General features: G+C 41.0%; 1 protein-coding gene and 1 long non-coding RNA gene across 2 annotated transcripts; both read left to right on the top strand.

The window, feature by feature from the left end:
• Window positions 1–4,419: 4,419 nt before the first annotated feature.
• Window positions 4,420–8,589, top strand: LOC121911952. The gene is made up of 3 exons (XR_006099984.1): window positions 4,420–4,565; window positions 4,683–4,820; window positions 7,506–8,589. It is a non-coding gene; the product is annotated as an uncharacterized LOC121911952 (long non-coding RNA).
• Window positions 8,590–9,276: 687 nt separating this feature from the next.
• On the top strand, window positions 9,277–15,250 carry LOC121912149 (opsin-5-like). The gene is made up of 7 exons (XM_042434240.1): window positions 9,277–9,415; window positions 9,678–9,709; window positions 10,679–10,921; window positions 13,061–13,160; window positions 14,159–14,263; window positions 14,357–14,580; window positions 14,721–15,250. The coding sequence occupies exons 1-7, from the start codon at window positions 9,277–9,279 to the stop codon at window positions 15,180–15,182; spliced, it is 1,305 nt and encodes a 434-aa protein (XP_042290174.1). The 3' UTR covers window positions 15,183–15,250.
• Window positions 15,251–15,657: the final 407 nt, after the last annotated feature.

The following is a 15,657-nucleotide window of genomic DNA, read 5'->3' on the forward strand; positions in this document are numbered from 1 at the left end:
AAACACTTGATGAAAAGTGAAAGTGCAGAGCATTTTCACAAGAATAATTCTCTGTTTGTCTGTCATTCTGCTTTTCCCACTCCCCTTGTCCTCCCCTTTTTATCTCTTTGTTGCCCTTCCCTTGGGTCATTCATGTGAGGACAGGAGTGGTGAGTTCAGTTTCACCTCTGACCCCGGTCAGGTTCACTGTGCAGCTATTACACTATCAGTCCATTCCCATCTCACACTTCAGTGTGGATCATACTCTCCAGCTCAGGAATTAAATACACATAATGTTTTTAAAAAGGTGATATGATGATGGTGATCATATTATATCATATTACAGGTGATGGCAATCATATATTATAGTCACTTAACAGATTGACAGTGATGATGAACATCAGCTGCATTTTTAGTGAACACACACAGGACAAGGCAGAGGGTCCTCTAAATTTTTACAGCTACATCCATTTAGGGCACTGGAAGACCTGACTGGACGACTAAAAGACTTAATTTATCTGAGCTCATATTGTGACACTGGTCAGTCATAACTTTACTTAAAGGACCAGTGTGTAAGATTTAGTGGCATCTAGTGGTGATGATGCAGATTGCAACCAACTGAATACCCCTCCTCTCCCCTTCTAAAGCTTTATTATTAATCTCCCGAGCGGACGCACACATAGACAGCTGCGGACACTACGGACGGTTAGTTGATGTGTTTATACTACCTTCTGGGGTCCGCTTGGAGGATGTGTTCCACACATGCGCAGTAGATCGCCATCTACAGGAACACAGCGTTGTGTCTGCACGGACTGGTGCGGACAAGTCCGCACGGACACAACAAATTACAGGTAGGTGGATGTCAGCACAGAGCCTACGCGCACACCCTCTGATGACGAAATTTACATCACACGGACCCTAGTGGACTCTCATGGACGCGGAAACTATAATTTCAACTTAAGGGTGTAGGAGAACCATGTGGCCGTGAAAAACACGAAAGGCCGTCTCTGCAGCGAACAGAGTGAGTTGACACAGAGACAGAATATCAATCAGCAAAGAAGTTCTTCTTCTTGATAAAATAAATTATTGCGCTTCTTGCTAATTTATTTTTTTTATTTTACCTTTATTTTACCTAGTAGTCCCATTGAGATCAAAAATCTCTTTTACAAGAGAGACCTGAGCAAGGTAGCAGCCGTACAAAATCAACATAATGGCTTTCTAAAAGTCTTTAAAATCTGGATCACAAACCTCACACAGCTGCTCTTTTTCAAACACTCTTTTGTATGTGGTGGAATTGGCATGTACAAAGATTAAAGCAATTAAATGTAGGTCTTTTGAATATGATTTGCTTTGGCAGGTTTTGAGAGAGTTACGCAAAACACACATTCCTGCACTGGCATTAGCAACAGACCTGAAAGGACTGGAGCAGTTTGCAGAGTCACAGGTTTGCAGATCTGAACATGTTGGCATGCTCTGCCTGCTGGTTACCACACTGTAAGCCTCCCATGATATGAATAAAATATACCAAGAGAGCTTATTTATTGATGTGAAATGTGATGAAAAATATGTCCTTAGTTCAATGAAACAAAAAAGAAAAAAGTGGATATAGAAGCTCAAACATTTTGCTGTCTGCATCCCCTCATGATAGAGACCTATCATTTGGTATATTCCATGTGTATCTATTTATCACGATGCATGCAACATACTGTGTTCTGACCTATTTGATCACACATTCCTGTCCATTCGTGCAGGACATCAAAATCTATCTAAGACGTCCCGGTGAAACAAGCCTACGGTGAGGTTTAGTGTCATCAGGATGTTTCAAAGCAGACTGTCTTGGCCACATGCCCAGGAACAGGCCTGAAGCTCTTTCATCTCTCCATGTCCTACAGCATCTCACAGGGTCTCACAGCGCCACTCACAACACGACACACTTGTCACACAGTCTTGTGGTATTTTGTGGATATTTACTTTGTGGTAGTTTGTGGTACAATGTGTCGCTTTGTGGCTCTGTGGGGTAGCTTGACATGATTAGGAAGATTCCCTTAGGGTCAAAATCCTGGAAATTTTCAACAACAGCAACAATGGTTTGTGGAACAAAGAACTCTGTATTTTGTATTACCAGAAATGGCTCATTTTCTGCTTTCTTGCAGCAAGCAGCAGACACAGTATCTGTGTCTAGATCAGACTCTGCAATGTAACCTGGACCTTGAAACTGGAACTGCTGTCCAGGAGTACTCAGCCATGGAGCAGACCTTGACCTCTGTCACGTGACCTCTCTAACAGATGTCTCCCTATCCACAGCATAGGACCATGAGGTGCAGTCTGCTGGGGGATGGGACAGGGGGAATGAGGTCACTCTGAGGATGTTGTTTTTCAAATATATCACACTGGCTTTCACAGTGATTCCCTAGGAAACCTGAACTTTACAGCACAGTAAACATTGTCTGAAAGTGTCGAGGAGCAAATTGAACTTTAAATTAGACGTCACTGAGGAGGAATACATTAGGACTGAGTCAAAGAAGAAGCTGCATCTGCTAAGTACTTTTAAACTGATGCTGTTTGAGACACTCCCTCACATGGAACAGGAAGAAAACCTGAGCCAGTGAATGACTGCAGTGATTATTAGATGTATCATAGGGTAGCACAGCACCAAAGGTTAGAAAGTTTAATGTGCACTATTGTAGCATCCTCTGTAAATCACTGTATAATTATAATAAAGTGTGAATTAACCTCTAGTGGTAATACCCATAACTGGCATCACACTGTATATATAGCCACAGAGCTTATTACCACAGTCAAACCCATATTTAAACACCTTGAAAGAACATTAATGAGCATGAAGCAAAGAGCATTTGAGTCATATGTGGCTGTTTTATATAATTTTGAGGATATTTATCCCATGCAGTTAAGAAACTGCTGCAGCTGCTTGGTTTCTATTTGCTCTAGCTGTTAGCATGCTGCTAGCTTTCATATGCTGGGAGCGAGAAAGAGATTACTGTGATCAAATTATTAACTAAGCTGATGTAATATCAGGAGGCATTATTTATGGAACATATGCCACTGGGATCCTTCGAGGTCGAGTAAATTTATTGTATCCTCTCTCACTCTTCCTTTCATCACTCGGATTTTCAGTAGTAGTAGATTTTCTGAGTAGATTTAATTGAGACACTGTTAACATACAATTCCATGTGGCTGGTATTTTAAGTGGAAGCCCAGATCTTACCAGGTGTTCTACAGCTGGGCGTTGAAGGCTTAAGTGAGTCACTCCGTGGACTGTCTGGTATGTTATCCAGGTGGTCAGGAAAATGCTCCCTTTTAAGTGAGGCCAGGCTTCGGAAGGTTGAGCCTTCACATATGGAAATTAGTTGAAGAAAAGTAGCTGAAAAGACTTTCAGGAACTTGTTTATCTACTTCCGCCATGTAGGGTGTGCATCTATACGTCTCTATACATTGATGACGTGTCTTCATGCACCTGATCTGAACACATTTCTGCACAAATTATTATGAGCCAGTGCATACACTACTCAGGAATGAAAATTTATCTGATAACAAGAGCTAACGATGTACCCTTGCATACCATCTTACAAAGAGCACATTTAAACATATTATATTCATATATACATATATGTCTCATGCTGTACAAAATCCCATAGAATTAACTGTATGATCTTTTATAATTATACTTCACAATATAAACTACATTTGAGTTTCTACTAGCCTCAGTGTGTCCATTTGTTGAAATAATTTTTACATTGTTGTCACTACTCTATTTTTCTATCTGTCTCTGTCACTACAGTGACCTAATTTCTTTCACAGGCATCGGTAGAGCTTTGTGTAATCAATTAACAGTATGCAAAATGTATTGGGATTTCCATGACGTAGCACAAAAGCCTTGTTGTTTGCATGTTCTGCCAGATTCCTAAAATGCACAAATCGGGAGAGATTAGACACTTTGAATTACTCGATACACTTAAGAACGTTTCACCGCCTTCTATTCTTGTCCTGTGTGGCCTCAAATATAAATAATACAATGTGTCAATGAATAGATTTCCCATTAGCATGCAGATAATACTTTAGATTGTATAGTAAATGTATGGTACTATAATTTTCTACATCCTCTGAGTCGCTTAGAGCATCTCAACCTTTAGAACTACATCTGAAACTCAGTAATTGATTACTTGACCAGAGGCTTAAAAGGGGCCTTTAAGGGGCCACATTCACCCAGCGGTCAGCGGGTCAGTTTGAAACTTGTCTTGTTCCTTCTTAATTAGGCCCAAACAGGCATGTGTCATGGGTCATCAGGTGTAGCAAGAGTGTCATCTTTAAGCATAACAAGTTTTTGCCGAGGGAGAGGATAATGACCCAGTAACCTGTTGTCACACACGGGTCAACTCATCGACCCCGATGGGGCATCAGGACAGCTAAGAACATCTATGTTGTTAATGGGGTCATGCTTTTTTAAGGAGATTTGAAATGCTTGTTTGATGTGACTTTGATCCTGACTGACAGTTTCAAGCTTGTTGACTTCTTTCCACCATCGACCGAGGCGCCCATGTGTTGCAACACATCAGGCTGGGGGACAGGTAGGCTACCCTCAAGATGTCCATAGAGATCTGTGAGGTGATAGGTTGTCAGTTTGTCAGGCTTCTGCAGCTGTAGCTCCTCTGAGGGGCAAGGTCACTAATCTCCTCAATCCTCAGACGGCCCAAGGAGAGTATCCAGGGTCCAGTGACAGAGCACAAACCTTTCATTCAGACCAGGCAGGAGGCTGAAGCAAAGAGCCATCCCCAGTCTCTCCACAGTGCCAAGCAGGGCTGCAACACTGCCAGCTTCTCCAGGTAAGCTTCAGTGGAGGCAGAGGGCTCAGTCTGCCAGACATCAGGCAGAAAGGGTGTCAATTAAGATTTCCTGGAAATTATTACTTTTTTGTGTGTAAAAAATGCTGCATCTGGTCGTGCCCATATCCCAGCAGGATGTAAAGTTTCATTTGCGGATTCACATTTCCACATGGAAATCGCTCCATATTTTGGCAAAATATCCCCTCATGTCAAAAGTGATGTGTAGATTGTGTCCGGAGAGACGTGTATTCAACCCTAAATCAGACCTACTTACTTACATAAGTTACCTGCTTAAACAAACAGACTCAGGAGGAGAAATTGCAAACTGGACCCTGTGCCCAAATAAATGTTTGCATGTGGCTCAGAGCCAAAGTTCTTGAGCCACAAAACCAATCCACATTGCCCCATGGGCTCAACACAGAGGCTGTTTTCACACGCTTTCAACTGCATACTGAACAATTAATATATTCTTTTCCTATGGTGTTTATTACAAGGTATTATACAATAAGTACTTTAAACAACAGTGCAGCCCTATTCTCTTGAATATAATTATTTCAGATAAGACCAATAATACAAAGTGCTCTTTTCCTGTATGCAATTACATGAAACTCAACTGGACAGCAAAACTAAAGATCTGTAACACCGTGCACATGTTTTTAAGTAATTGTATTTTAAGGAGCAACCTCTACCTCTGCTCCCCTGCCTCGTCAAGGCAGGGAACTGTTTTGGTGCAGGGGGAAAAGGAAAAACAGTCCAGCCTTTGTACCTGTGGTAAAGTCACCGCACGAACTGTGGGCTTCACTGAGGGATTTCAGAAACTAACCTTATGAGAGTAACTCTTCCCTCATGTATCATGTTTAATATCCATATTTTGTCCTGATAATGTCAGCGGGCCCAGTGATGGGAGCATGGATTTTTCACACGAATATTGAAAGAAACACCATGTGTAGTATTGCTTTAAAGTATCAAATTTACAATAACTTGAAAAATACGATGAAGACGCCCACTTCTGCGATCCAGTGTTACTCCTGAGAGACTGGAGGTGTGAACATATAGTGGGCAGGCAGTAGTGGTTTATAGGTTTTTGTTACTGGACTTGTGCCATCTTCACCTGTAGGCCAGCTGGATGTTCCTTTAAATTAGTCGTTCTGTCTCTGATAGACAGTGTGAGAGAAGAATTTTTCCACATTTTCAAATTATTACCATGTTTGTTTGTTTTTTCTCATCTAGATCATCTTATGTCCCTGCATTGAGCTGAAATGAAAGGCTTATTGTTAGAAGCTCTGTCCTGGTTCCTTGAGCAACAATGTCTTAAAAAAGGCCAGACTCTGACAAACCTTCTTGAGCAGACATACATCGCAAATTTCCTCCTTACTGGCTAAAAATGTGTGTCTATACATAGCTGTAACTTAAATGACTTAAATAAAGTCCAGGATATTTTATTGCTGTGAAGGATCCAATAATACTTCACCAATATCATGCACAGACTGACCCAAAAAAATGACAGGCAAGCCATTTACCTCCATACCGTGTGGAGCCTTCATACAAGCAGTCCCTGTGTCGGAGCGCTCTGGTTTAGTGACATGGAGAGAGAAAGTGTGTGGACCTTTTTAAGGAGATCCTGTATTGGTCTCTTGACCTGGTGTATGTCCTCTGTGAAGAGAGGCTTTGTTGCCCTCAGACAGCTCGTACCCTTTAACACACGCCTCCATAATAGTATCTGTGTCTGTGATTTTCCATTTGGAAAATTGTGAGCTTTTAACCTCACATCCCAGGCTTCACTCGACAGAGAGAGCGAGAGAGAGCGTAATCATCATAAGCCTAATGATACAGTGGCCCACTGTGGCTCCACTGTGATCGCCAAGCTTCACACACACACGGGCCAAAGCATACAGGCAAGAGTTAAGCTGATTTTGATGTCTTTAACATGCTAATACCTGAGCATTGTGCAGTGTACAGTGCATGTCACCATTTTGTGCTTAGCTTTGCAAACCTGACATAAATGCATAAATGCCTGAATGTCAATGGACTGATTGCAAGATTGTACATGCAAACACTTGTCTCATGTCTGCTGATGACAGTAACAGGTTTTTGTTCTTAGCACTTGCTGAATGCAGGTTCTTCCTTGACCTTTAACCTTATCTTAGCAACAGTGTAATCTCTGTAGCAGCTGTCCTCAACACTGACAGCACGACAAGTGTTGCTCACTTGCTGCCAGACGGTCCAATCTCCTCACTTTCACTGTAAGAGGATGGCATTCCTGACTACTGTAGGTCTGAGGATCATTCATGAAAATTATGTAAACAATAATGCCTTGACCTCTCGTTGGAAACACTAAACCTGTCATGCAGTGAGCATATTTCTGTAATGTAGAGAACAAAACCTAGCACATTAGCATCTGGTAGTATCAGTTATGAGCTGCTAGGTGACATGACGTTTCTGTATGATGCCTCCCACAGCCATTATCACATTATCCACTTTAACCAGTAGACTCATACCACAGAGGCATCAGAAAACCTCTATGACTCTATGGGCTGCACACACAGGGATCACTGCAGAGCTTGTCGTGCTATGTCTCTGGGGGAAGGTGGGGGTGAGCGATGACTGGGTTCAGTGTTTGCTGCTGGATGGGTGACAGTTGGGGTCAGAGGTTCACTTTCCCTTCAGCTCCGTCTCTCTCTCCAGACTGGCTTTCAGAGGCTCAAAGAAAGGGTTTGATGAGGAGGACTCGGAAGCACCGAGGCATCTGGCAGCAGCAGCCCTTCCCTCCACATCCTGAGGGCCAGCAGAACTGCACTGTGGCGGCCAGAGGAGGGAAACAAGGTGCACACTGTGATCTAAACACAGACTGAGGAGGGGGGGTGGTTCAGGTTACCCCTTCGGTAGGTGTTTCGCCACAGAGAAGCTCACTGTGAAGAGGAGAAGGGTGGAGGTGGGTAGATGTGGTGCAATTGTAAGTTTACACAGAACAAAAGGATTTTAATTGATGAAATTGCACCAGCATGTTAGAGCAATCCCCAAATGCTCCCTCTCCCTGATAGACAGCTTTTTCTTTCTGACTGCGATACTGTAAAAGTACCAGATGCTCTCACACTGACATCAGAGTCTGTGAATTTGTCAGGTATACATTATCTCACTCTAACTCAATTATACTTCATATGATACTTCTGGCCTTAGTGTACATTTAGTTGAATGTACTGTACATTTTAGTTAAGTGCAGTCATGCAGACAGGACTGAAGCAATCACCTACATGACCCTTCCTAAATGGAAATGATTAGTGAAAACTAGAGCATGCCTCCGGAGATAAGGCAGTGACTTGTAGTCATTGTAGCATGAGTTATGTACAGCACACAGAGGTTTTTTTTAATGGTTAGAGTGATGTAAATTGTTGCCAGACCATACAGTACAGTACAGCACCTTGTTCACCAATTCTGTTACACACTGTCTCCATAATAAGTCGATATAAAGTGATGATAATGACCTAATGCTTGTGTGTAGGGTGTTTATTATTGTATTACAACATACAATGTTGGTGAAGTTAAAGGAACTGTTCTACATTTGGGTAAATATGCTTATTTGCTTTCTTACATCTAACTCTTAGCAAGAAATGTTGAACTATTCCTCCAATATTAGGACAACTTGGACAATGTGTATTGTATAATCAAAAACATATCTTCATTGTGTTTACATTTCAAATCAATCTTTCATGAAGTGTATCTATTAAAAGCTTAGCTAAAGCATTTGGACATTTCACTTGCCACAAATGGATTATGGGGTACTTAGAGGTTGATGATTAATTAAATTGAAGGAATGTTTTTATCAACATTTTGTGTGTTTGGTAATTTCTAAGATCTCTTAAGATGTTACTGAAAGTTGGACCTACCATATAATTTTAATGTTGCATTGATGTGTTGGTGGAAAAGTCCAACATCATGGACTTCGGAATTGGCTGCTAAACAGGTTTGCATTCACGTAAGATTTTCTAAGAAAACAGCAACAGGAAGATAAATAATAAACACATATAACCAGATGCAGAAGTGGCAGTGTGTAATTTGGAGAGTTGTGAAGCACTGGTGAAGGTTTGGACTCTCTTGAGGGCCTTAGGGTGTCTTCACGGGAGATGAGTATTAGGACTTCAAATTAGTTTAAGACAAATGAAACCCCTCCAAATATTTTTTCATTTAGTAGACAACTGACTAGACATTTCCCTGTTGGCTAGGATTTCCCCCAAAAATCTCTATCTGCTTAGTTGTTAAGAAATAGATAGGATTACAGCTGCAATCATTTGGACAGTAAGTGGTGAGGAATTAGTGACTACGTCTAAGCTGGATTTAAAATGAACATACCAGTCATCCTCACTGGTGTAAGGCAGGAGTGTCTACTGAAAGCGGAAGAGAGAGCACAGCTACTGTAGAGGACAGGAAGAATTCATGCCTTGGCATCAACACTCAGGTCATGGAAATAACGCTGAAGGGTTTTCCTCTGAAGGTTGTCAATATTCCATGGAGGAATAATAACCTCAGCAGTCTGCATACAGACCCTCCTCTGTCCGAACAAGGAGAGACTATCATTGGAGTCTACCTGTTAGTGTTAGGTAAGTCTAAAGTATCTACTATATATATCTACTAGTATCTTTTATATATGACCTACTGACAAAGTGTTTACATTTTGCCTGTCAGTCTTATGCTTATTGTCATGAAGTTTACAGATCAGATTTATTTCATTCTGGGTAACAAAAGTTATAACCACACAGATATTGTTTTGTCCTTTAATGTTTTGTCAGTCAGAGTATTAGAAAGAGAAAGTCATGTGTTATTATAAGTGTCAACAACAAAAATTGTTTCATGTCTCCAAAGGCCAGTCCACCATTGACACAGTTGCTGAGACAGTCTGACTTGCGTTGGTGGCACTGTGTGTCTGTTGGTCCATGCCAACTAATGCAGTCGAAGGATTTAGCGTAACACACAGACTGAGTTATAAAAAGACAAGGGATTCTCACCACTGTTATCTAACTGTGGAGTAAAATGAATTAACTCTGAACTTCCACTATTCTGTCTGCTATTCTAGTCTCTGTTATATAAAATTTAAGTTTAAGTTACAGAGTAGTGATACAGTAGTGAACAGAGTAGTGAACAGTGATATAGATCAGGAACTATAAACAGCAAAATTCAACACATTATCTCTTCCATGCTATGCTTTACTTTACTGCACTCTACTACACTATGCACTACTCCACTCTACTGTGCTCTACTATGCTATTTTGTACTGTACTCTCCTCTACTATATCTCCACTACTTAACTCTATTATGCTATACTATCCACTCTATTGTACTCTAATCTATTCTATACTCTATTATTATTACACTATACTATGCTATGTTATATTATACTATATACTTCTCAACTCAGTTAATAATGTGGTTCACTCTGCTACACTGTACTCTGGACTCTACTGCACTATAATATACTGTACTATACTATATTATAGACTTCTCCAGTCTGTTGTACTTTACTGTACTCTATTCAGCTATGCAATGCTATGCTATGCTATGCTATGCTATACTATACACTTCTCTACTCTACTTTACTTAACTGTACTATACAGCAATATACCATACTATATTATACTATAATATACTATAACATACACTTCTCAACTCAGCTATACTAAACTTTAAAATACTCTGCTACACTATACTGTACTGTACTGTAATGTAGTCTACTCTACTCTACTATTATACTATAGACTTTTCTGCTCAGCTATACTAACATTTTACATCATGCTGTAGTTTCTCCTACACTCTGCTAAGATTACTCTACTGCACTCTATTGTATGTGAAATTCGTGTTCCCCTCAGTATGCACTGAATATACTGTATGTTTGTCTTTCCCTAGGATGGCTGTCCTGGTTTGGAAACAGTTTAGTGATATTTGTCCTGTACAGACAAAGGGCCTCGCTTCAGCCAACAGATTTCCTCACTTTAAATCTCGCCATCTCTGATGCCAGCATCTCAGTATTTGGCTACTCCAGAGGGATTCTAGAAATATTCAATATCTTCAAGGACAATGGGTATCTGATCACCTGGATTTGGACCTGCCAGGTAAAAGCCACACAAAGACAAAGCATTACATTTAAAAGAGTAGGCTAATCTGTTTTCTTATTAATTCTATGCTACATCTGATCAAATTTGACAACAAATCTTATATTGATGTGCAAGTTACACCCTTAAGAATGATTCAAATCCCAGGAACATTGGTTTGAAATGTCCTTCAACCTATTAAAGTGATGACTGTGCACAGCTTGCAAAAAAACCCCACATGTGTTTGCATCTGCTTTCTTGGCCAATCCCAATTAATGAAGTACATTAAAGGCATCTGTCTATTAGTGTGTTAATGTGTGAATGTGTGTAAGTGTGTGTGTATGTGTCTGTGTGTATGTATGTGTGTGTGTATGTAGAGGGAATTATGCTAGTAGCCATGTGGGCTGGAGGTTAAATCTGTAATGAGATTACCTCTGTGGAGGCCTTTAAATGGGGGAAACTCTTCGAGCAGCGTGGCACCTGTCAACAACTAAACAGGAAACCAATTCAGTCAAAGCTGCAGGGTGGATATATGTTGTACAATTTAATTATGTGCTTTTATGCTACTGATTTATGACAAGTAATTTGTATTAAATTAAAAGATATGTTGTTGTTTGTAATGTAAGTTGCACCAATCATTCATGTTTGCCTCCTCCACACAGCCTCTGCTTGAAATGAAATAGTTGTCATACTTTAGGTTGGAATTCATCCAGGGTATTTTTCTTGCTCAAGGCTAGCTGTGGTGGAAACCGTGATATCCGTGCTGCAGAGAGTGAACTCTCAAAGGAATCATACAAAAACAGGCTGGTGTAACAAGAACACCTTCAGTCTCAGAGGCACAAACCCCAAAATTTGACTGAGAGAGATACTGTAAATAGAGGGCTGCTGCTCTTAGCCACTGAGGTGATCTCATCTCTCGGACATCCAATCGCAGGTTTTCACGTGAAGGAGAAATATTGGGATAGGAGTACGCCCCTCTCCATTTCACCTTCCCCTGAGAGTGGTGGGCTGAGAGGGGGAGCGTCAGGAGTAAACAAGGGAAAAGTAAGAAGTGACAGAAATAGAGGAGGGAAGGAACAGGAAGGTGAAGGAGACAGGCATGTGAGAAGCATTAGCAGATTACTGCATGGAGCATGATGGGACATGAACAGTTGCAAGCTGAGCCAGATCCCTGTGTTTTGCACCCTATGGGACAGGACATTTTTGAATAGGATGGAGCCTTACGGGACTCTTTGATGTTGAAAAAGGAAAATTTGGAGAAAAGTTTGTTCAAGCAGTGAATATGAACATAAAACATTTAGCCAAGTCATAACTTTTCGAATACTTGTCCTATGATGCAAAATGTCCAGATTCACAACATCTTTTCTTGTCAGTCAGGACAGAGACTGAGGTGAAACACTTTACTCTGAGATGAGCAGGGAACACCAGGCCACCATCTTAATGTACCTGGTCCTGAATTCTTTAAAAATATTTAATGTACAATAGCCCAGTTTCAAGGTAAAATCGAAACAGGCAAGAGGCTGACAGTCCAGTAATCTGCAGAATGTGAGGGTGAAAAAACGTGATGACGGACAGTAATAGGATTAGAAGTAAGGAAGATCAAGAACCTAATCAGTGAGAGACCTTAACTGATCCATGTCACCTGGAAATGGCACAGCAGGGAGTTCGTGCCAGACTGAAACACAGTAGCATAATTCCCTTTAAGAAGAGCTGTGATTAAAAGATTAGCCTTATCATTTGTCTTTCCAAACAATGGACTGAATCTTATAATTCTTTATTCTTTGCTTTATTGAGTGGTCATTCAAGCTAGTTCTCGTACCTGTTTTTTTTTTTTTTTTTATAGAAATCAAGATGAATTTCATAGATGTCTTATAGTGAAGGTTTTCATTTTAATTTCCCAGTGCTGCATGTTAAAAAAGCCTGCAGTGGACATCAGAGGAAATGCTCAGCGTCTGGAACATATTGGCCAACAGGCCGGAAAAGATCTTCGACTGTAGAGTCTCAATCTGATAACATCCAATGAAAACAAACTCAACAGACAAAGGTCTGGAACAATTACACAGGCAATGGATCCACACCCTGAGGCTCAAGTGACCAACCAAAGATGTTTTGAAGATGCGATGTCATGATTCACCAACCTCTCTTTCTTTCTCCTTCCAGGTAGACGGCTTCTTCACGTTGCTCTTTGGCCTTGCGAGCATCAACACCTTGACCGTGATCAGTGTCACCAGATACATCAAGGGATGCCACCCAAACAAAGGTTAGACCCCGAATTCACATGAGAAATCATAAAAAAGCCTCTTGCAAGCATCTCTCACATTCCTGTAGTTCTTATCTGACAGAAAGCGTGTTTTTCAGTTTTAATGAAACCTTATTACCATCAGCTGTGCAAACCGCTACCACTTGTCTCCAGCAATTCCATTTACATTTTGCCAACATGTCATTAAGTTAATTTGAGGTGACATTTTCTATTTTTGGGTGTAATTGATGCTGAAGAATGTCTTAATTATGTCTGTGTTTGGGGTTGTTCATAAAACACAAGACATAAAAACTTGTGTGCGTGTGTGTGTGTGTGTGTGTGTGTTTTTTTTTACATTGGTGGTTAAACTGTCAACATTGGTGGTACATGTGGGATAACATCTACTGAATAATGTTTTTTATGTGCCAGACTACAGCCTGAGCATTTTCTTTCTTTGATAGTGAAAGTGCAACTAAATCAAATGAATGCAATGTGGTTTTAAGTGAAAGTGAAAAGAATTAAGGCCAGTAAAACATGTAGGTATCTAGCAGTACATGCAGTAACATAAGCTAATACAGCAGGTAACCCATAGCAACAAAGGTATTGTGTGTTGCACACTGTATTGCTCAACATATGGTGTATTGTCATAAGATATGTGAGCACTGTTTGGAAACAGAGCAGACTGATTGATTTTTTTTTTTTGCTTCCCCTGAATACAAAGCTATGTGTACTTTTACAACAGAGGTCCTTTTCAGCCGCAGATGTTTGCAAAGGCTAATATAAGAAAAGACTTCATTGTTCAATAAATGTCACAATCTGACATTCATAACAAGGCAAGAATGCTGCATCTTTAAGTGCCTCTCACTTTTTCTGACCTATGTTCGCCAAAGTCGGAACATAACCTTTCTAAACTGCACACAAATAAACAATTGTTCAACTATTTGGGGATTTCTGGCAGACAGGGTTGCATATTATAGTGTTTTCATTGTTTTGTATTGCTTTGTTCTGTGTTTTTGCAGGTTACTGCATCAGCATAAACACCATCGCAGTATCACTCATCTGCATTTGGACCGGAGCAATGTTTTGGTCTGTTGCTCCACTGTTGGGCTGGGGCAGTTACACAGGTCTGGTCATGCACCCGTCTCGTAAAAAGAAGCAGGCAATATAAGACTTTTGTGTCAAGTGCCATAATGATCTCCATGTCTTATGTTCCATAGATCGAGGATATGGTACCTGTGAGGTGGACTGGTCAAAAGCCAATTACTCCACCATCTACAAGTCCTACATCATCTCCATCCTCATCTTCTGCTTTTTCATTCCTGTGATGATCATGCTCTTCTCCTACATCTCCATCATCAACACAGTGAAAAGCACTAATGCCATGTCAGCTGATGGTTTCCTCACCACCCGCCAAAGGAAGGTGGAGAGAGATGTCACAAGGGTAGGTGAATATAGCAAAGAGTTTGTTGGAAAGACTTGATTGCTACAGTAGAATGAGACTCTTTAAAGTGCCCTCTCAGTAATAAACCTCATCTCACGTTATTCCAGTCCTGACAATTGTTCCCTCATGTTCCTCCCTAGATTTCCATTGTAATCTGCACTGCTTTCATCATGGCCTGGTCGCCATATGCAGTGGTGTCTATGTGGTCAGCCTGGGGCTTCCATGTGCCAAGCACAACCAGCATCATCACCCGTCTCTTTGCCAAGTCTGCCAGCTTCTACAACCCGCTCATCTACTTTGGCATGAGCTCCAAGTTTCGCAAGGATGTCTCTGTTCTGCTGCCATGCGCGCGAGAGCACCGAGAGGTCGTCCGTCTGCAACAGTTCAAAAACATCAAGCCCAAGGCTGACGCCCCGCCCCTACCCGCATCACTTCCTGTCCAGAAATTGGAGGCGAAATACACACTTAAACAGTCCAATCCTGACAGCGACTCAGGGGTCAACAGCCCTCCTCAGACTCCTCCGTCTGACCCACAGGAGGTCTTCCACATAGATGTGCCCTCGCACATTGAAACATCAGAGTACTGGTGTGACAGGCTCTGAAGACTGTTCCCATTTTACTTGAACCAATACTTGAATTATAAGGGGAGACTGAGAGTATTTTTGTATTTTTTGGTCTTACCCATGTTAATAAACTGTGAAAAATGTCTAACTATTGTCAATAAATTATTTTCTGAATCTCAAGTAGGATCTCACACCTGTTTGTTTTGTTTTTTTTAGCAATCATCCAGTCCAAACTGGTAATGGCAACATACAGTGTGGATCAATATTTACTGGTTTTCCTGATTCTCCTCATAATGTATTCAACTCATGAAATGTGCAGTCAGAGATGCACGATAACATCTGGAAACATTGAACTGTCCTAAACTCAATTGAAGCGTGTGATGGCAAAGTATTCTGCATTTTCCCCTGCTGCCCCCAGGGGCCCTCATGCCATCAGATCCATATACCCCACATTCCCCAGCTTGGAGATGCTAGACTACATTCTCTTAAGTAGCATCTGCAATTTGGAGAATAA

Source organism: Thunnus maccoyii, chromosome 14 (assembly GCF_910596095.1).
Source record: "Thunnus maccoyii chromosome 14, fThuMac1.1, whole genome shotgun sequence".
NCBI classification, from domain to species: domain Eukaryota; kingdom Metazoa; phylum Chordata; class Actinopteri; order Scombriformes; family Scombridae; genus Thunnus; species Thunnus maccoyii.